General features: G+C 44.3%; 1 protein-coding gene across 1 annotated transcript in view; it reads right to left on the reverse strand.

Moving 5' to 3' along the window:
- Window positions 1-14,512: 14,512 nt before the first annotated feature.
- The window catches only part of LAPTM4B (lysosomal protein transmembrane 4 beta), a 75,068-nt gene continuing 67,491 nt past the window's right edge, over window positions 14,513-22,089 (reverse strand). Inside the window, exon 7 of the mRNA XM_045896186.2 lies at window positions 14,513-15,682. Within this exon, the coding sequence (XP_045752142.1) occupies window positions 15,605-15,682 (78 nt within the window). The 3' untranslated portion in view covers window positions 14,513-15,604. The remainder of the gene's footprint in view (window positions 15,683-22,089) is intronic.

A 22,089-nucleotide genomic window follows, 5' to 3' on the forward strand; every position in this document is an offset into this window, starting at 1 on the left:
ACCTGCCTTGGCAGTGCCCAGAACACCCCACCAGTGCCAGTTCGTATTAACAGAACGTCCACTGGCCGGGGACCAGACCAGGCCCGGGGGTGGGGAGCGAAGTAAGGATGCCAGGACACAGAGGAAACAAAGAAGGAGCAGAGAAAGTCTAGTTCAGACAAGACTTTTGAAATTATGCGCGAAAGATATTTGCAACTTTGTAAGGTGGGAGAACATGACCTTAGAGGTCTCCGCAGAACTTTGGAGGGATGCAGATGACAGGATTGGGCAGTGGCAGGGAGAGAGCCTGGTATGACCAGCGTGGGTGAGTGGGCAATGTACACCAAGCCAGCACACCTCCTAATAATGGCTCTAAAATTCTGTCCCCAAACACGGACCCAACACACCCAGCCCAGGTTTTAACAAGCTAAGGGGGAGAGGCAGCAGAACTAATGAGTTTCAAAACGTTTGGTGGTGCCAGAGTCTGATAATTTACGTCCTCTTGGCTGCCTTTACTCCTAACCATCACTCCTATTTTATGATCGAGTTGGTTTCTGGAATATAAATGAACACCAGGGACAAAATCAATTTCTCAGAAAAGCTCCAGAGGTGGGAAGTAAAACTTCTAGTCATAACGCAAGGGGTTAACATACTCAAGCCATCAGGCAACAACATGGTGCCATAATGCAGAGAAAGACTCTTGGATTCATGTTCCCTTGTTCCCCTAACCTGCCCCTTAGGCCCACCAGGCACTCTTGGCTGCCTGCGCATATCAGAAATGGTTACTTTGTGTGTCTTTGGGAGGAGGTAGGTAGAGGTCAGAAAGCAGAGGAAAGTCTTCAGGAAATGTTTGGTCTCTGAAGTCTTGGATCCCACAGAAGAAAATTCTTCCTGAGTCTGGGCCAGTGAAAATCCCTTAGGAGCTAGGGAAGTTGAGTTGCAGTTTATGGAAACTTGCATTTAAAATGTGTTGCCTTATTCCAAGACACCAGTATGATCCAGTAATTTACCAAGAAAACAACAGCAATTCCAAAATCCTTCCAAATTTTAAGGAATTGTAAGTAAGTAACTGATTCCAGGGACTCTAGGATATGCCAACTAAAATGGGTGTTTTTCTCCAGGGAATTCTATCAAAATTCTTCAGAATAGGAAATCTCTGTACGAAGCATTCCTGGGGCCAAGTCAAATGGGTCAATGAGTTGTTCTACCTTGTGGAATGATCCTCAGGTCTGCCAGAAAAAATGAAGCATAAGTGAGCTCAATGTCCTGAAATATCAAGTCAGAAAAAATAATGCCTTCATTTCCCAGTTACCTTTTTTTTTTTTAAAGATTTTATTTATTTAATTGACAGAGAGAGACAGTGTGAGGGGGAACACAAGTAGGGGGAGTGGGAGAGGGAGAAGCAGGCTTCCTGCGGAGCAGGGAGCCCGATGCGGGGCTCGATCCCAGGACCCTGGGATCATGACCTGAGCCGAAGGCAGTCACTTAACCCACTGAGCCACCCAGGCGCCCTCCCAGTTACCTTTTTGGTGAATGCAAGTTGATAACAACAGAGGCTCTTGGGGAGAGCCCAGATTTGCCTTTTCTGCCAGAGGCCTTGCTACCAGCTTAGTGTACAGAGAATCTTATTCAGAAGAAGTGTGGGTTTAAGATTTTCAGTTCTCATGCGGGCAATCGTACGCCCACAGACAAGAATGAGGGCGTGTAGAAAGTTCAAGAGTCAGTTGGAATGGATAGCTGTCTAAATTCATTATACCTGGTAGCTCTACCGGGTCCAAATCTCAGTTCTCTATGTCCACATGTGGTCTATTGTGGCATAAGGACTGGGGTGGGGGACATCAATTGACCCAGGCCTCACAATCATGACTAACCTCATAGAGACTTTTGATATGAATTCATCTCTTCCTTATAAACCATTAAAACTTTCTGTTTTGTTTCGTTTTGCTTCCTAGAGGGCAGATTGAAATGAGACTATTAAATGGAAGGGGACCAGAAACCAAAGAGCAGACAGGTTGGTTCACAGACCCACAACCTAAAACAAACCTTGTATTGAATGGGTGAGAAGTGTAGAATTGCAGTCTTACCTCACTTGCACTGTGTTTCTCAAGGTGACTGATGACGTTTGAGTCCCGTGTAAACTGTTGGCGCTCTCCCCCTCTCATCAAGGGGAAGGGCAGGATGTCTTACCTAGGAGACATTCCCCCTTTGGGCCAGCTGCCAGTTGGTTGGGGCTGGAGGTTAAGAGGGGAGCACTGTGAGGAGGTGGCTGGGTTTCTACTCCAGCCCAGGACAGCACTTCCTTCTGGATGCCCCATCAGCATGGACAGCCGGTTCCATGTCCAGAAGATCCTCCTTGAGGAGGATGGTACTGCTGTCCCAGGTAGAATGATTTCTAAAAAAAAAAAAAGTACTCTCCCATCTTGGAAAGACAAGATGAAAGTGATCAGGAAAAAACTATAGCGAGTCAAAATTTTATTTAGGAAAACAATATACCATTCAAAGAGGACTCAGATGTTTGTATGTGATCTTGAACTTGGACCATTTGCTCCTGAGGGCAGGGACCAGGCCTTCTGCTTGTTTTCAGATATTGCCCTATGCCATGCAGTGGAAGGGACTGGGCTGTCATGGCCTGAACCTGGAGTTCAGAACCTTGTAATGTTTGGGAAATCAGGTTGATGAGGCTACCTATTAAAAATGAGTTAATAGCAGGGAGTGGGGAGTTTCAATGCATAGGCAAGAGTGAGTGGAAATCTGACTTGTTTTCTTGGATATTGGCAAGGCTAAAACACTGCCTGTCTTCCTGGAAACTGGTTTCCCCTTCGGAGCAGAGGATGGACCTGCTAAGCATGGCAGCATCACTCCACTGCTTGTTTCATCCTTAAACCTAGGAATGGGTACAAAGTGGTCTGCCATTAGAGGCCAATAGCCTCAGGGCGCCTGGGTTGCTGAGTCGGTTAAGCAGTTAAAAATTAAGCGTCTGCCTTCAGCTCAGGTCATGATCCCAGCGTCCCAGGATGGAACCCTGCATCGGGCTCCCTGCTCAGGGGGGAGCCTTCTTCTCCCTGTTCCCCTCACCCGACTTGTGATCTCTCTCTCTCAAATAAATAAACACAATCTTTTAAAAAAAGCCAATAGCCTCATACCTGTGACACACAACTGACTACCTTCTCTCAATGCCATTAATAAATTGATGTCTACATTGGTTGCCCGGTGTGAAATCAGATTGCACGATACTCAGGCAATGACTATGTGTATCTGCCCTATAAAATCCTACAGAAGGCTGGCAGAGTTCAAAAATGGCGAATCAAGAATAACAAATATATCAGAAGTTAGGACTTTTCCATGTTCTTTCTTGCTGAAGAAAATAACTGGGACGTGGTTATTACTGGGGTTCAACAGAAAGGGAAACACTACAGATAGTCCAGTGGAAAAGAATAAGGCAATGCACCGTGGAGAGCTGCAATAAATCATAAGATGGAGAAAAATAAGATGTAGTGAAATAAAGTGAACAATTTCATTGGGAGAGCAGTCTTTGAAAAGAAGCAATGGAAATGTCTTGACTCATTTAAAACAAGAATTGACAAAGCAATTCCCCGGTACAGAAAGTGCCAGAACATTACTGGCTATATGTGTACTGTATGTGAAGAGAAAGAGGTTGAGAAGAGGATGCAATAACCAAAATTTTAGAGTTGAAAATTTTCTTAGTTAGAGCAAAATGTCTAAGACACCTCAGCATCCCTGGCCAGGCCTAATGAGAGAGCCCTGCCTAGCACAGCTTCACCTTTAGCTCCAGCCTATGCCTGGGGGCAGAAGAATATTGTCAGAACCATTTCTGAAAATCAATTACAGGCATACCTCAGAGATACTGTGAGTTTGATTCCAGATCGGTGCAATAAAGCAAGGATTACAATAAAAGGAGTCGAGTGAATTTTTTGTTTTCCCAGTGCATATAAAAATTACATTTTTAGGGGCACCTGGGTGGCTCAGTCGTTAAGCGTCTCCCTTTGGCTCAGGTCATGATCCCAGGGTCCTGGGATCGAGCCCCGCATCGGGCTCCCTGCTTGGCGGGAGGCCTGCTTCTCCCTCTCCCACTCCCCCTGCTTGTGTTCCCTCTCTGTCAAATAAATAAATAAATAAAATCTTAAAAAAAAATTACATTAAAAAAAATTTTTTTATTTAAATTCAATTTAAGTAACATATAGTGTATTATTAGTTTCAGGGGTAGAATTTAGTGATTCATCAGTTGCATATAATACCCAGTGCTCATTACATCACATGCCCTCCTTAATGCCCATCACCCAACTACCCCACCCCACATCCCCCTCCCCTCCAGCAACCCTCAGTTTGTTTCCTTTGATTAAGAGTCTCTTATGGTTTGTATCCCTCTCTGGTTTCATCTTGTTTTATTTTTTCTTCTCCTGCCCTATGATCCTCTGTTTTGTTTCTTAAATTCCACATATCAGTGAAATCATACGGTATTTGTCTTTCTCTGACTTATTTCACTTAGCATAATACCCTCTAGTTCTATCCATGTCTTTGCAAATGGCAAGATAATCATTCTTTTTGATGGCTGAGTAGTATTCCATTGTATATATATACCACATCTTCTTTATCCATTCATCTCTTGATGGACATCTGGGCTCTTTTCATAGTTTGGCTATTGTGGACATTGCTGCTATAAACATCAGGGTGCGGGGCACCTGGGTGGCTCAGTCAGTTAAGTGTCTGCCTTTGGCTCAGGTCGTGATCCCACGGTCTTGGAATCGAGCCCGACATTGGGCTCTCTGCTCAGCAGGGAGCCTACTTCTTCCTCTCCCTCTACCTGCCGCTCCCCCTGCTTATGCTCTCTCTTCTCTGTCAAATGAATAAATAAAATCTCTAAAAAAAAATCAGGGTGCAGGTGCTCCTTTGAATCACTATGTTTGTATTCTTTGGATAAATACCTAGTAGTGCAATTGTTGGGTTGTAGCTCTATTTTTAACTTTTTGAGGAGCCTCCATACTGTTTTCCAGACTGGCTGCACCAGTTTGCATTCCCACCAACAGTGTTAAGGGGGTTCCGTGTTCTCTGCATCCTCGCCAACATCTGCTGTGTCCTGACTTGTTAATTTACATTATGTGTAAAAAATGTACATAACTTAATTTAGAAAGATTTTATTACTAAAAAATGCTAACCATCATCTGAGCTTGCAGCAAGTTGTAATCACTGATCACAGGACTCCAAAAGCATAAATTACAGAAGAAAAAATAGATAAATTGGAATTCATCAAAATTAAAAGCTTTTGTGCCTCAGTGGACACCATCAAGAAAAGACAATCCACAGAATGGGGAAAATCTTTTGCAAATCATAGACTGATAGGAGACTTGTAGCTAGAATATATAAAGGACTCTTACAATTTAATAATAAAAATACAGCTCAATTTATAAATGGTCAAAATTTCTGAATAGACATTTTGGCAAAGAAGGTATTCAAATGGTCAATATGCAAGTGAAAAGATGCTCAATATAATTTGCCATTAGAGAAATGCAAATCAAAACCACAAGACATCGCTTCACACCCACCAGAATGACTGTAATAAAAAGGACTGGCAAGCGGTTCTACCGAAACCTGCAGGCCAGCACCTGCCCCTGCACCAGCCCCGTTCCCATGGCCCTGCCACAAAACAATGAGAGAGACAGTCCTTGGCAGGCTACCGCCCCAGGGTACTGCACAGAAAGCAGACTGAAACACACCCCATTCTTCCTGTGAAAAAGGCCTATTTACTTGTCCTGGAACTTCAGCCCATGGGGCAGGCTTCAGGTTTACCACACTTCTAGAGGCTATGGAAGCACTCTCAGGGAATGTAGGCTGGGGGGACACTCTCCCTTGGCCTCACTATAGCTTGTCTGTACCACCCAGCAAGCAGCTTATACACTTGTCTGGAACCCCAGTTTTCGCAACTGCCACCAAGGGAGCACCTCCAGATCACCTGGGCTGGAGGCCAGCAGAGTTTACAATCCTGGTCTCATAAGTCTGTATATATATGCATATCTTAAAAGCTGCTGCCTGAGGGACCAGCTTCCAAGCAACCCGAAACTAGGTGCTGAGGGAGATCTCTCCCTCTGGAACACTCACAGGTCTTGGCATTGTCTTAACAACTGGGACACTCACAGGTCTTGGCATTGTCTTAACAACTGGGACCTATCAAGAATAAATCAGGCTGCTTAGACAATCACAAAGTTTTAAGAGACAACCAAAAGCTAAGGCAAGTTTCAACAATAAGTTTCATCTCCTACATAAGACCACTCCTTCAAGATGGAGAGGTGCTTGTTTCATCTAATACACAAAAACAAACACAGAGAGTCAAGCACAATGAGGAAACAGAGGAATGTGTTATAAATGAAAGAAAAAGATACAACTTCAGAAAAAAACCTTAATGAAACACAAATAAGTAATTTACCTGATAAAGAGTTCAAAATAATGGTCATAAAGATGCTCACCAAGCCTGGGAGAAGAATGCATGAACACAATGAGAACTTCAACAAAGAGAAAATATAAGAAAGTACCAAACAGGAGTCACAGAGCAGAAGAATACAATAACTGAACTGAAAATACACTAGAGGTGCTCAACAGCAGACTGGATGAAGAAGAAAGGATCAGCAATCTAGAAGACAGGGCAGTGTAACTCACCCAAACAGAGCAGCAAAAAGAAAAGAGAATTTGAAGAATTAAGATCATTTAGGGGAACTATGGGATAACATCGAGTGGAATAACATTCCCATTATAGGGGTCCCAGAAGGAGAAGAGAGAGAGAAAGAAGCAGAAAACTCATGTGAAGAAACAATGGCTGACTTCACATTCTTCTCAAATGCATATGAAAAAAGATGGGAAATAACAAGTGTTGGTGAGGATGTGGAGAAATTGGAACCCTTGTATGTTGCTGGTGGGAATATAAAGTGGGGCAGCCACCATGGAAAACATTTGGGCAGCTTCTCAGAAAGTTAAACATACAGTTATCACCTAACCCGGTCATTCTACTCCTAAGTATATACCCAAGAGAAATGAAAACATATGCCTACACAAAATCTTGTACAAAAATGTTCATCACAGAATAATCCATAATAGGCAAAAAGTGGAAACAACCCAGGGCGCCTGGGTGGCTCAGTCGGTTAAGCATCTGCCTTCGGCTCAGGTCATGATCCCAGAGTCCTGGGATCAAGTCCCACGTCGGGCTTCCTGCTTAGTGGGGAGTCTGCTTCTCCCTCTCCCTCTGCCGCTTCCCCTGCTTGTGCGCGTGCTCTCTCTCTCTGTCAAATAAATAAATAAAATCTTTAAAAAAAAAAGTGGAAACCCACCAAGTGATGAACAGATAAGTAAAATGAATGTCATTCTGCAATACAAAGGAATGAGAGACTGATACAAGCTGCAAAATGAATAAACCTTGAAAACATGCCAAGTGTAAGAGCCAGTCACCAAAGACCACTTGCTGCATGATTCTAGGTCCAGAATAGGCAGAACCATTAGAGAGAAATAAATTGCCTTGAGCTGGGAAGGTTGGGGATGGGGAGTGACCTTTTATGGGTATGGAGATTCTTTTGGGGGTACTGAAAATGTTCTAAAATTGATTGTGGGGATGATTGTACATCTCTGAATAATATTAACTACCATTAAATTGCAGCCTTTGGATCAGTGAATTGTATGGCATGTGAGTTACATATTAATAACACTTCGGTGTATGGGACTCATTTCAATTCGGAGTCTCCATGCAAACATTTTGGTCTCTTTTTGAACCAGACTGCTTCTCTTCATTTGCACACCCTGTTTTGAATGCTCTTTTTCCTGGAACCAGGTCTCTCCCATGTAGGCAGGAATGGCTTCTTGTTTCACTCCTCAGCTTCCTCGCCTGTTTTTTCTGATTATTCTCTGGCTCTTGCTTTCCACTGCTGGACTCACCTACTGGTGAGGACTTTTGTACCCGTCTGCTATGGTCCCCCGCAAACCACAGGGAAATTCACAGGGCTTTACTAGAAGAATCTTGTGATATTCTTGTAAAGGATGAAAGGCAAACATGCTTTATCACGCATAGTCTCTCAGGAGTTTTGTTTAAATCTCAAGAGCCCAGGAAGTGGATGAACACATCAACTGTACTTTGGTGTGTAGTATTGGTTCAGAATTTTGCCCTGTGTACCCAAGGCCTCGGAATTCTTTGGGTCTCGGACTTGGTCACTGAGTGCTTTAACAATACACTGATCTCCTGGGAAGGGGAAAGGAAGTTCTGAGGGAGAGGCACATCTAGCAATTTGACTTGTCATTCAGAGCCCTGCTGAACTCAGCTCACATATAAAAGGAACTTGATCTCAAGAATAGTGTGAGCCAAGAATGCTGTTTTCTTTTGATTTCAAATTGAAGTAGAGCATTAGCTAGCCTCTCGTCTCAGCTGCTCTTTAATCTTCCTTCAGAGATCAAGCCTTTGATTATTGTGTTGCTGTTTTTTACCTATCACCTTTACAACTTTTTCCTAGAAGTCAGGATGCCCACCCCCCCAATTACACACTACAGCTGCTGTTGCATTGGTAGGGTTTTCTGGAGGAGTGACCCTCTCTGTTTCCTCGCATGGTCAATAGAAATGACATGTTTTCCCGGTGGGCTCTTCCGGGAGAAGTGATCTCTGCGGAGCTTGAGCCCCACTGAGCTGTTCTTAAGACTTTGTCACAATTGGGGTGCCTGGGTGGCTCAGTCGGTTGTGTCTGCCTTCAGCTCAGGTCATGATCCTAGGGTACTGGGATGGAGCCCCACATCAGGCTCCCTGCTCTGCAGGGAGCCTCTTTCTCCCTCTCCCTCTGCTTGCCGTTCCCCCAGCTTGTGCTCTCTCGCTCTCTTTCAAATAAATAAATAAATAAATAAAATCTTAAGAAAAAAAAAAAGGTATTTGCCACAATCGCCATGGGTGGGATTACAGGTGTTTTTAATTTCTCTCGTATGCTTGTTTTATTCTTATTCTAGTAACTATTTGTGAGTTCCTTCTATTTGCCAGACAAGTGCCAGGCAGTGAAGACAGAACCCTACGGAAGATAGACAAAGACTCTATGAGTTTTCTTATCTACTAGAGAATTACAGACAAGGAAAGCAAGAGAAGGGGCGCCTGGGTGGCTCAGTCATTTAAGCGGCCAACTCTCCGTGGTTGTGAGAATGAGTCCCACTGCATCCCAGTCAGGCTCTGTGCTCAGTGCGAATTCTGTTGAGATTTTCTCCCTTTCCCTCTGCCCCCCCCCCCGATCATGCACACGTGCGCTCTCTCTTGCTCTCTCTAAAATCAATCAATCAGGGCACCTGGGTGGCTCAGTTGTTAAGCGTCTGCCTTCGGCTCAGGTCATGATCCCAGGGTCCTGGGATCGAATCCCACATCGGGTTCCCTGCTCCGCGGGAACCCTGCTTCTCCCTCTCCCACTCCTCCTGCTTGTGTTCCTGCTCTCGCTATCTCTGTCAAATAAATAAATAAAATCTTTTTAAAAAAATAAATAAATAAAATCAATCAAATCTTTTGAAAAAGAGGGTAATTCAGAATTTAAAAAAAAAAGAAGAAGAAAAGCAACAGGAACCATAGAGTGTAAGATGTGCGTTGACTGGGTCACTGGATACGCTACGGAGGATTGTAAAATGAATACTTCCCAGACTAGTGGGTCATAAAAGCTTCCAGAAGGGAGTTTTTAAAATTGAGATCCCAAGGATTAATTGTTGGCTTTATTTTGTTTTTTTCTTACAATACATTACTTATGTTATTTTTTAAAAGCCCACAAGTTTACAGTGTTTCCTGGTGCCCCATACCTGGATTCACTGTGAAGATGTTTAAGGAAGCTGGCTCTCAGGGATGCAGATGATAGAGCACATTAAGTTCATAGGACAGAAGAAAGCCTACAGCCCCAAGGGAAATGACTGCTCTATTCTGTCTCCTTCTCCTTTGATAGGTGTGAAAATAGACACATTGACACAAGCTGCCTGGGGCAGGGGCAGGGAAGGAAGGTGAGTCTCAAGGCCTCCAACTGTTCCTCCAAGACAGTACAAACCAGACAACACTGTTCTACTTACTCGCATACTAGTCTGAGTTAGAATGCCTGAAATCTTTTTTATTCAGATGTATTTGTTTATTTTTAGGCAGGGTGGGGGGCAGAGGGTGAGGGAGAGAGAATCTCAAGCAGACTCCACTGAGTGGGGAGCCTGACCTGGGGCTCGATCTCACGACGCTGAGATCACCATCTGAGCCGAAACCAAGAGTCAGACGCTTAACCGACTGCGCCACCCGGGTGCCCCTTCCTGAAATCTTAATATGCATATTTTCCTCAACAAAGATAAATCAGTGCAGTTTAAAAATGGTGCCTAATTTCCTCAAAAGCAATTGCTCACTTCAAACAATTAACCACTCTGAAAGTCCCACTGCATCTGATCTTTCTTCCTGCCTGAATCAATTCTTTATAATAAGAATTAAAAGCTGATATTTGCAGAACACTTTCCAGTCTAATCAAATAGGAAACTGACAGTTTTACTTATGTAATGCAAACCTCAAGATAAAGATCCACCCCAAGTTTACAAAGTTCACATGGCTTTGCATGACATGCTTGCCTTATTGGGATGTATTCCTTTCAATCAGTGGAAGTCAGCAGTTGTTGGTAAGAAGTGAGAGGCATGTACAGAATTCTAGGATTCTAGATGTCTTAAAGATACACAATACCCACTTACATGGACTCAATTGGCATTTAAAGCCTGGCTCTGCCAATAACTGGTGTGACTTGGGACCAGTTCTCTTCCTTTAGAAGCCTCATTTCCTCATCTGTACAATGCAGATGAAGCTCATATGTATTAAGGGCTTGGCACAATGGCTGGCACATCGGAAGGGCTCAGTTAATGGTAAATGTCATTCCACCTGATCTAAAGGTGGAAGTCACAGGGCTGGAGACTGAACAGGTATGGGGAAAGAAAGGGGGAAAGAGGAACAAGGCAGAGGACCTATGATTTATCTCCAAGTGGCATGACTGGGACGATGGGGAGGCCACCAGCTGAAACACAAGTCAACAGGAGCAGATTTGAGGAAAGGGAGGCCAATTTCCCATTTTGGGCACAATGAATAGGACATGTCAATAAGTCATCGAGATAGAGAAAACTGAGAGCAGGATAAAAGCAGGGTTAGAGCTGCTCTTATTATTTATTGAAGGGAGCTCTATGTAGGAAAGATAAATGTAATTTAAAAAGGCCTAAATTTCAAAGAACTAAAGAAACTTCCAGTGAAAGTAGAATAGTGACAAAGAATAATTACAAATACAGTCCTTTAGCTAATATGAATACTGGGTGAAAAGCCACATCTCACAAAGGCCACCAATCAGGGTCAGAGGGGCATCTTCACCACACAGGACACAGGGTCCTTTGTGCTGTGGCTGGTGGCACAGAGAGCAGATCCATTGTTCCCTTGTCTTCCCACAGCTGGGGGTTTCTTCAGGTGGAGACCACAGGTGGAAGCGTTACCGGCTCTTTAGTTTCGATGTCCCAAATCTAGGATCCCAGGAATCCGGAACTTACGACTTTTCAAGTTCTGAGTAGGCATGGGGGGAGTTGAGATGCCACCACCCCGGCTGTGGGACTAGCAAGTAGCAGACAAGATGAAGACACGTTCAATCTGGGCCCTTCCTGAGAGAACTGTGGCTCAAACCCTACATGCTGGCTAACCATGCGCAATCCACCTGGGCTCATCCAGTTCTCTTCCAAACTTGCTTTGCTCTGTTGCAGCAACAGACCCTGGGCATCTTGGCATAGACCAAGGAATACATGTTATAATTTTATTTGCTGAGCTGAAGAGGTTCCCATCTTAGTACTTAATAAATAAAAACTGCGTTTGTACTGTAAATGACTCTTTAAAAAGCATGTGTTAAGTTTTAGCTGGGATGAAACAAACACACTTGAGTGCATTATGCTGTCTTAAGCCAAACTCCCCATTCTGAAGCAGCAGCTGTTCTTGCTAATTAGGATCACATCGATGCGTGGATAGTGCTGAGGCTTTTGCCTTGATGTAATTTTTTCTGGGTTGGCCAATGACAGCTTCTCTCTTCTGATGTCTGGGTGCTATAGTCACCAATAGGCATGCGTGGGCTTCTGGGCAGGTCACCGATCTGATTGGCTTCCATACTCCAGAGTCATTTGGCAGAAAACTTGGCCAGTGTGCAGAGACACTTTTAAGTGAATTCCATGGGTATGGAGGCAACCTTGCAAAGCCTCCTTTTCCTTCCCTTTCAGTCCGAGCTACCAAAAAACCCACTTTATACAGCTCTAGGCACGGTGTTTGGTGCATGTTAGGGCTGAAGGTGCGGAGCCCTGGGAGGGCTGAGCCTGCACTTGACGTTGGCAGTCCCTTTGCATGATCCTTTTGATGCTCTGGCAAAGACACATGCCCTCTCCCCTCCAGAAGATTAGACTGCCTACATAACCAGCAGCAATATTATTTAATGATATTTAAGTCGGTTTCTTTTTTTTTTTTTAAAGATTTTATTTATTTGAGAGAGAGAATGAGAGAGAGAGAGAGAGAGAGAGAGAGCATGAGAGGGGCAGGGTCAGAGGGAGAAGCAGACTCCCTGCCGAGCAGGGAGCCCGATGCGGGACTCGATCCCGGGACTCCAGGATCATGACCTGAGCCGAAGGCAGTCGCTTAACCGACTGAGCCACCCAGGCGCCCCTAAGTCGGTTTCTAAATGGGTTGCAAAAACTGCACCTCTTCTTCAAGAAATGGAAATATTTTTACAGTGTCATTGGTTTTCCTTGATCAGAAAAGCTCCGTTTGCACAGCAGGATTTTAGTCTCAAAGGATGACTATTTCAAATACAATGCATCCCTCTATGGAGAAAACAACTCTAATGGTGACAGTGTCTATACAGATGGTCTAGTGAGGTCATTACCAAGAAGCATTGTTAACGAACTGAGAGAGAAAAGACGCATGAAATGAGGAGTGGTTTGGGTAAGCAGTCCAACTAAACAAATATTTAGGGCCAGAACAGAGTAATTAAAAAAAAAGGCAGGGTGGGGCAAAAAAGGACGGGAGGGGGGAATGTTTCCTGCATTCTCAGAGAACAATAAGACAGGGTGGGGGCAGGGACAAGGACACCAGACTTGGAGGAGATACTGTACATGAGGTTTGTGTTGGAAGAAGGTACAGGAAGGGGTGGGCAAGTCTGTTGGCCTTAAAACTCTTCCATATGGCTGGGCATTCTGGAAATCTGACCAGCTTGTTCAACGGAAGCTCGGTTCCTAGGGTGGACAGACCACATCTAAGCCAAAAGGTGTCAGCTTCCTGTTCCCTCTGGCCCAGAGACACACTTAAAACTCTCCTACATGGGCTGCCACTTGGTGGGTCCATTTGCACACCTTCAGGCACTCGGCTGAACACCCAAGATCTGGTCATAAGGATCTTGGGAGGGTGGTCAAGATGAAAAAGCCTGAGGTGCTCTCATCAGTAAAGTGACCAAGAGGCGTACAGGCAACGGGGACAAGTGAGGGAATGACTGCAGATGGCAAAATAGGGGAGAAAGGGGTCAGATGTGAAAGCTGGATTTAAAATACATTTAAGAGAGGTATTTAATTGGATTAGTGATGAGATAAAGACAGAGTGAATTGCTGAGTCATGGAATGGGCCCTGCAGGGTCATTTTAACACACACATCACAACCTCCCCGCGGGTGGAGTTGAGAGGACAGTCCGTTACTCTAACTATGGAGGCGGCTTTCGCACACAGCCCGGGTTATGCTGTAGAGGTTAGGAAAGGCCGCTTCGCCAGTTCCAGATGGGACCCCTGAGAATTAAGGGGTATTCTGGTGTCTGTGGTGTGGTCTGAGCGTTACATGCACAACAGTCCCTCGGAGGACGCCACACAGACTCGAAATCAGCACTTCTACTTAACCATGTGCCATTTTTCATACCACAAAAATTATTAGAGGGCTGGAAAATCACAGGGAGGTCCACGCAAGCAACTGTGATGCCTTCCAGAGATCAGTGAAACTGTCCGAGAGGCCTCTTCCATTCCTAACACCTTTTAATATGATTAACTTACTGTGATTCTTATGGGTACAAAGCTTCCAGGAAGAGAATTTCCTAGGTTGAGTTTATAAAGAATACTAATGAGGTCTACCAAAAGAAATCACCGAGGCGGATTCTCAGGGATAAAAATCCCCCCCTCCTACCTCCCTTATTTAATCTCCCTTGGAATGGAGTAAAATCCGAATGCTTATTAAAAGCACACCGAGGACATAAAGCAACCGTATGCAAAACAGCTGAGCACACAGAGCTTGGCAGGGGTGGGGTTTAGGAATGTTGGAAGCTCCCATCTGTTCGGCTCCATTTCTCTTGGCCTAAGATGCTCTGATTTTATCAGCACTGAAACAGAAAAAAATGTCTATATACACACATGTGTGAAACAAGCTGTAAAGCTGCCTCCTTGGGCCAAACTCTGTGTCTGCACGGCCACATGTGGGTGGGAAGGGTCCCCAGGCATGATCACAGAGTCACAAGGTTACGTTCTCAGATGTGGGCAAATCTCACTTTAATTGCAAAGCCTTCATTTACAGCACACTCAACAATGAACAGACAGGAGAGCTGTGACTTTTGACCATGTGAATATATGAAAGTTCCTTGAAATTCAGGTGGGCGAGATAAGAGCATTCCACAAGAAAAGCACCCCTCCTCACCTTTCTGAAGACCGTTTTACATTTGAACAGGTGTCTGAGCATACTTGGAATTTCAAAATGGTAGGATGCGCCTTGCAGGGAGAGAAGACCTTTTTTTCATACTCTTACGCAAATCTTTAGTGAAAAGGGTCCTGGGTGGGCATGGGAAACCGGGAGGAAGGGAGCACCAAGCGGTACGAAACGCATCTGCTCCACGACTGTAACACAGGCAGCACACGCCACCCCGTGACCCCAGACACAGGGCGTTCAAGACCAGCCGTCGGAGAGTGGCCGCGGTCACCGCCTGGGATTGTGGAAGGGTCTCAATTCCGCCCGTGGACAAAATCCTTGAACAGCAAATACAAACTGTCATTGAATTTAAGTCATAAAGAATCTTGAGGAAATTCTTGTTTTATTTATATAGATATGGACTCCTATTTCCCTAATTAGAGCAAGGATCACACAATTGATATGCCTGTTCTGTAAGGTTTGAAGGGTTTGTTCAAATACTGGAATGGCTTAAGAAAAGCATTCTCTAATTTTGATTTTATTTTACACTTTCCAAAAGAGATAAGAGGGAACACAGGGGGAAAATGTGATGAATTCCCTGACTCCGAGGCCCAGGAGGGACAAAACCAGACTTCTCTGACTCCGGGCTCATCGAGATTGCTGGGAAGGTTCAGTGCCTAGGGAACCCCCGGGAAGACAAGGGAAGCCCACTGCGCCCCCCCACCCCCCGCCCCAGAGAACTCTACAGTGAGTCTATCACCGTGCTCTAGCGAAGCATATGCTTAAAACTAAAGAGGGTTTCAACTTAACATCTACATTTAAAAACTGGAGCATTTCAGCAACAAATAAGCTCAGAGAGCTCATCCCAGAAGTGCAAAGAAAGAACTATCGCTCTGACGTCTGGAAATCAAGCTGCTGTTCTCGGGCCCCCCACTCGCGGGCTCAGGCGGACACGTAAGGTGGTGGCGGCTCCTTAGCAGCGCTGTTCACAGCAGCGTCATCGTACGGAGGTAAGAGCACCTGGGAAGCAACAGAGCGGACGAGGGTTAGTGTGTAATAAAAGTGCACAGACATTCCCCCTGAGCTTTCACTTCAACGGACCTTTCATGCAAAGAAACGTTGGCCAAATTTCAACTCGCCAGCAAGTGGCTACACTTCGATGAGAAGATGGGAAGAGACTTTTGGCCCTTTCCAGGTTTCCCAACCCCTGTTCACATGTGCCTGGACGTCAAGGTGCCTGGAGGGCCACAGGGCTGTGTCTCTAGGACTAGGAAGGAGGCGACGGTGTCTCTCGAGAGGAAAAAAGGCTTCTGGGTGAGGTCTATGTGTGCACATGAGCAGGGCGGGCACCTGACTGACCACGGGAACCACTCAGGGTGACATCGGCCACATTTTCTCGGCGTAGCCTTGAGCAACTTACTTAACCTCAATTTCTACACCTGTCATACAGGGACACCAGAGAATTAGAGGTCTACAAAGTATTTAACACTGCTTAACGCACACCTGAGATGATCGATATTATCTGTAAATGGCTGAAGAGGAACAAACGAGAACAAGCACTCGAGTTGATTGACCCTTCCTGTTCACACCTCAAGCCCCAAAACAAGTGCTTGGAATGGTTCCTGAACTGTCAACATAAGAAAACACTGACTGATTTGGAGTAAAAAACAAACCAGGGAATATGAACTCAATATAGTTAGCCTTTCTTCAGTCACCTACCATTTATTATGCACCTACTAGATGAGAGGCATTATGGGTACAAGGTGATTAAGATAAAGGACAGTTCCTGCCCTTAGGAACAGAGATGAGATGAATGAAAACCTTACCCACCTCAAGTGCTTTGCGCAAAGAGAAAGAACATTCACAAATGGAAAAGAATAAAACAAAATTATGGGCATCACTTACACTGAAAGCAGTAAATATTTATCAATTTCTTGCATTTTCATTTATTTATCCTTTCAGCTCCCAGAGGCACAACACTCAAATTTTCTTTTTAAGTTTTCTGTTTTATTCTATTCCCCCAACAATATCACAGACACACACACACTCCTACCTCTCTAATTCGACACACTTGACGACTTACTCTTCTCTTCTCCTAGCCTCGGAGCTCCTGTTGGGCTCAAGCCCGGTCTTACTTAACCCCGGAGTAGGGCCCAGTGCCTATCCAACAGTAGGAGCTCAGATGTTGGTGGAATGAATGAGTGAGGCATCGCCTGGGCGGGGCCTGGGTGATTCTGTATGTGCATTCGACGTTCCAGGCAGAGGACGCCGACACTGATGAGGGTCCAATTAGGAGACAGCAACCACCCAGTCATTTGAACAGAGAAGGTTTCATAAGGAATAATTTAACAGAGGACTGGAGGTGAAGCCAGTAAAATGGGGCATGATCAATGCATGGGTGTGAACAAGGTGTCAGAGAAGAACACACAGGGAAAACGACGTCAGGCGTCTCGGGAAGAGGGATCAGGCCCAGAGAGAAGAGGAGGCACTTCGGGTAGACCGGCAAGTGCACAGGCAAAGGGAGGGAAGCCTGAAGGCAGAGCACCCGCTGGGACCCCGATGACAGAGGGGTGAGGGTCAGAGCATGAACACGGCCCTGTCTTCCACCTGAGGGCGCTTTACCTAGCATCTGGCAGCAGCGTCTCCATGAGGGTCTCAGCCTGACCGGGGAGAAAAGCGTATTCTCTACAACAAAGCCACTGCTCCCCTCCCTGCGTCTGCACACTGGTGTGTGCGTGCGTGTGTGCACATGAGATACGGTAACTTCTAACCAGTGGCAACAGCTGTGATCAATGCTAGAAATATTAAATTTTGCATGACCGAGCTTCAGCATTATGCTCCTCAGCCTCATTAAACAATTAACGGATTCATATCTATCATTATCCTTGGAGAGATTATCCTAAAACACAACGGAGCTACTTAAAAGGGACTGAAATCAGCCACTGCATCCAATTTATTCTCTTTCCTGAGCAAAATACAACACTCAGATTCTACAAAATGCACACAGAAGATTAAACATGACTTTTTTTTTTTTTAAGATTTTATTTATTTATTTATTTGAGACAGAATGAGAGAGAGAGAGCACATGAGAGGGGGGAGGGTCAGAGGGGACTCGATCCCGGGACTCCAGGATCATGACCTGAGCTGAAGGCAGTCGCTTAACCAACTGAGCCACCCAGGCGCCCCTAAACATAACTTTTTTTTAAAAAAAGAAAAAAAAATACTGTAACTTTGCCTTTTGTTTGTCAAAATAGACTTGCTTTCACATTGAGTTAGTTTGTTACTGTTTCTTGCGATTTATCTTCAAACTTCTTTTATTTATTTATAAAAATATTTTATTTATTTATTTGAGAGAGAGAGGGAGCATAAGCAGGGGGGAGGGGCAGAGGGAGAAGCAGGCTCCCCATTGAGCAGGGAGCCCGACGCCAGGCTCCATCCCAGGACCCTGGGATCATGACCAGAGCTGAGGGCAGACGCTTAACCGACTGAGCCATCCAGGTGCCCCTTCAAACTTGTTTTAAAGTTTCACTTTACATCGGTATTTTAACATCCCAATATTGGCCTTTTGTCTCAAATATTCTATAGCCTTGGACCCTTTACCAAGTCAAGATGCCTGGTAATGAGTCTGTCCTTTAACCAGGGCTTTTGAGAGCCCCGCCTGTCTTTGCTTTCTCACCACCACATACTAAAAGCTGACTGAAGAACAGTCTTCACCCGGTACCTCACGCTTTTTTCACTAAAAGTTGTCCAAACAGAATCAGTTTCACATTCTCAAGCGACAGCGTCTTCTTTTTTTAAAATCTAAATGATGGTAATATTATTGACGATTTCAAGGAAGGGCTGGTGACATAAGCCGCCATACTTTTTCTATTTCAGTCTGTCGATACTGACTAAAAACACTCCCTATTGTCCTCTTCTACTAAGATCAATGAAGTACTTGGAAATCTGAGAAAACAACTCAATTAAGATAGAACATTACAATTAATATGCCATATAACAAAAGTGGTGGAAATCCGATTATTTTGACATTTTTAAAAGTTGGCATTTAGTTAAACTCCGTCTTTCACTTTTCAGAATTTAGTCACTCACAATGAATGGCTAAAAAATAATCTCTGAGGACTAAGAACATAGGTCATATCCTACTTCAAACTAAAGTCACTATCTGGTACATGGCAGCTACTCAATGAGTAGGCAAACACAGGCACATTACAGACCTCAGCCACAGACCACTTTACTTCAAGCAATATTCAATACAGTGAAATTCTAATCTAAGTACATACAGTCCCTTGGAGTTTGTCTTAATAGGAGCTTAACAGAGTGACTGTGTGATAGTGTAACTTTCTTCCTTGCAGACGGAAAAATCCCTCTTGCCAGTGACCCCAGAAGGCAGCTGTTAATTAGGAAGATTAGAATCTGTCTGTAGTGTCTCTTTAATTGGGAGTTATCGTGCTAGGTTACAGTATGCTTGTGGGAAGGCAGCTCCTCAATCATTTCAGTTCAACTCAACAAATACTCAGAGTGTTACCAGAGCAAACTTCATTTTCCCAGCTACATCAATATAAAGAACAGTTGGAGGGAGAAATAAATTAACATCAAAGGTTGCAAAATGGAACAGAGAAGTGATTCTAGCTGGCCATACATCCACAAGGGATTAAAATTTCATTCCATCAAATACTAAGAAATGATAAAATGCTCAAGAGAAAAGAACTATTTATTGGTAAAAATAGGATATTTTCGGGTACGATAGAGTTGGACTTATACTATTAGAGCTTAGGCACTAAAGCCTTATTTGAACTCTACAGTTGCTAAGATTACATCCCCCAAAGTATTATAGGTAAGTTACATATGTGTTTTCAGACATTCACAAAATGACATGCCAAATTTTGTGTTTGTGCAACTATTTTCCTGGGAAGAGTGCTCGGAGCTTTCATCAGATTCTCAAAGAACCATTCCTGGAGATTTGGGGGTCCAAAATGGGGGGTCAATAAGAGACACGAGGTAAATTGCACCAGAAGTCTGCCTGCTGGCTCCCACATCCTAACAAGGCGAGGTACGTTAAAATGAAACCAGTAGCCAGGATGATGGCTGTGTGCACCTCGTCCACCCTGGGGCAGGGGAAGGAGAAGCCCTAGGAAAGAAAGAGAACTGACAGATGACCTGACAGAGCCAAACACTTGGAAAATAATATTGGTAGGTGGTTGACAGATCTAATAGCCACATAGAAAGGATGGGGACTTAGGTAACAGATAAAAACTTGGCAGCTGAAAGAGCAAGGCAAATGTTTGCTGGGAAAAAAATCAAACACCAAACACCGTACAAGAGAATGTATATCATAGAGCTCTACACTGACCAATACTCACTCAAAAGTAAACACTGACTAAAAAAAAAAAAAAAAGTAAACACTGACTGATGATGGCACCAGAAAATCCGATATGATGGTATGAAGAGGACAAGGGAAGCGGGGAACATGAGGAGGAGAATGAGAGTTAAATCTTTTTTTTTCTTTTCTTAAGATTTTATTTATTTATTTGAGAGAGAGAGAGAGAGAGCGAGCATGCAGGATCAGGGGGAAGCAGGCTCCCCGAGGAGCAGGGAGCCCAAAGTGCGGCTCCATCCCAGGACCCTGGGATCACAACCCAAACCAAAGGCAGACGCTTAACTGACTGAACCATCCAGGTGCCCGAGAGTTAAATCCTATTCAACAAGAAGTCAAAAGAGACCTGGAATTAATCATCAAACAGCGATGTAGACATTATTTGTAAAATACAGAAGCAAACACTAGAAGAGACAGGAAAAGGAGTCAGCAGTGCTTACTGCTGGGCTGATAGGCAAGAGACGGGCAGGGAAATTAAGGAATCAGTCTTTCAATGCCATGAGCTTTAGCTTGCATATGGAATACCGTGTTAACAATACAGATCACATTTAAAACATGAAAGAGTAATCATGGCAGTGCTGAAGGGAAGAGGATGTCCATCATTAAGGGGCGACTTTCAACCTGAGGTTGAGGGGCGGGCTAAGGGCCACGTCATTCCTTTTGCCCTGCTGGCTGGCAGGTGAGCTGTTGGCTTGATAGGAGCTTCTGCAGGGGCCTGGAAGATGAGCCGATTTGCCAGGTTTTTGACTCTCAAAGTAAGAAAGGGTGGTAGGATTTGGATCCTGTGCTGTACAGACACTGAACAAAGCAACCAGGGAATACTGTGCTGGCTGAAGTTATTATCTCAGGTGAAATATGCACTCACGGAGAGGGTGATCAGGACCAGCCCCACCCCTGCCTGAGACTCTTCTCCAGTCCAGTGAGCCCCGACAGCCACATTAAAGCATAATGCAGAGCACCCCATGCACCAGTGGAAACTAGAGAACTATGGTGCCCTGAAGTACCCCCAAGGAAACACAGGTGAGTGATGGGAAAATGAACAATTCTCTCATTTAATACCACATTCTTTGTGCTGCTCATGCCCAGGTCAACAGCAGCCGAGTATCTGACCCTACCCTACCTGATCTACTCCCCAGGCACAGCATGCTCGTTACCAGTCTGACTCCTTCTTGTGATTTTTTGCTCCTGGAAGGCTTTTCTTTCTTATGTTGCTCCATATAAATCCAAACAACCCAAGGCTCAAGTTAAATTCATTTCTAAAACGGAGATCTGAAATATGCCAGCCTCGATGACACTCTTCTTCACTTAATCATGCCATGCAATTACAGTACAATAAGTTCTTAAAATAAAGACACTATGATGATATATTTTCAGATTCCTTATAGATATATGAAGTCATAAGAATAATATTGGAAATGGCAGCAATTATAATACAGCCCTCTGAACTCAAGACACAAAATCATTTTCCTGAAGCACTTATGTAACTTATCAATTAAATTATAGATTATCTTGTACTATTAACTGTCTCATATACATTTACCTTTCTCCTCTCCAGAAAGTTTCTAGAAGGCAAGAGCCTCACACTTCTGTATCCCTTTCTCAGAACTGGTTCTTAGGCAGAGGGGTGTTCAAATGTGAGTTCTATCACTTAGTAGACGTGTGGCCACGATCAAATTCTAGAGGCAATATGGTGGTGGACAAACACAGGATCTGAAATCAGACCTGGGTTCAAATTCCAGCTCTGTGATTTATGATCCCTGGGGTCCTCTGTTACTAAACCTACTTGAGCTGCAGTTTGCATATCTATAAAATGAAGACCATGACAGGTTCCCTTCCAAGTGGGGTTGTAAGGATCTAAGGGAGTTAACATACCTAACGTGGAGTACAGGATTTAGCATTTGGGTGCTCAATGAATGGTGGCAATCCCCCGATTACAGCAAGATAATTAAAACAGTATTATTTTAGGGGTGCCTGGGTGGCTCAGTCAGTTAAGCATCTGACTTCGGCTCAGGTCATGATCTCAGGGTCCTGGGATTGAGCCCTGTGTTGGGCT

The sequence above is a fragment of the Mirounga angustirostris genome, unplaced genomic scaffold (genome assembly GCF_029215605.1).
Source record: "Mirounga angustirostris isolate CCGP_5_RB_7025 unplaced genomic scaffold, mMirAng1.0.hap1 SCAF_4, whole genome shotgun sequence".
NCBI classification, from domain to species: Eukaryota; Metazoa; Chordata; class Mammalia; order Carnivora; family Phocidae; genus Mirounga; species Mirounga angustirostris.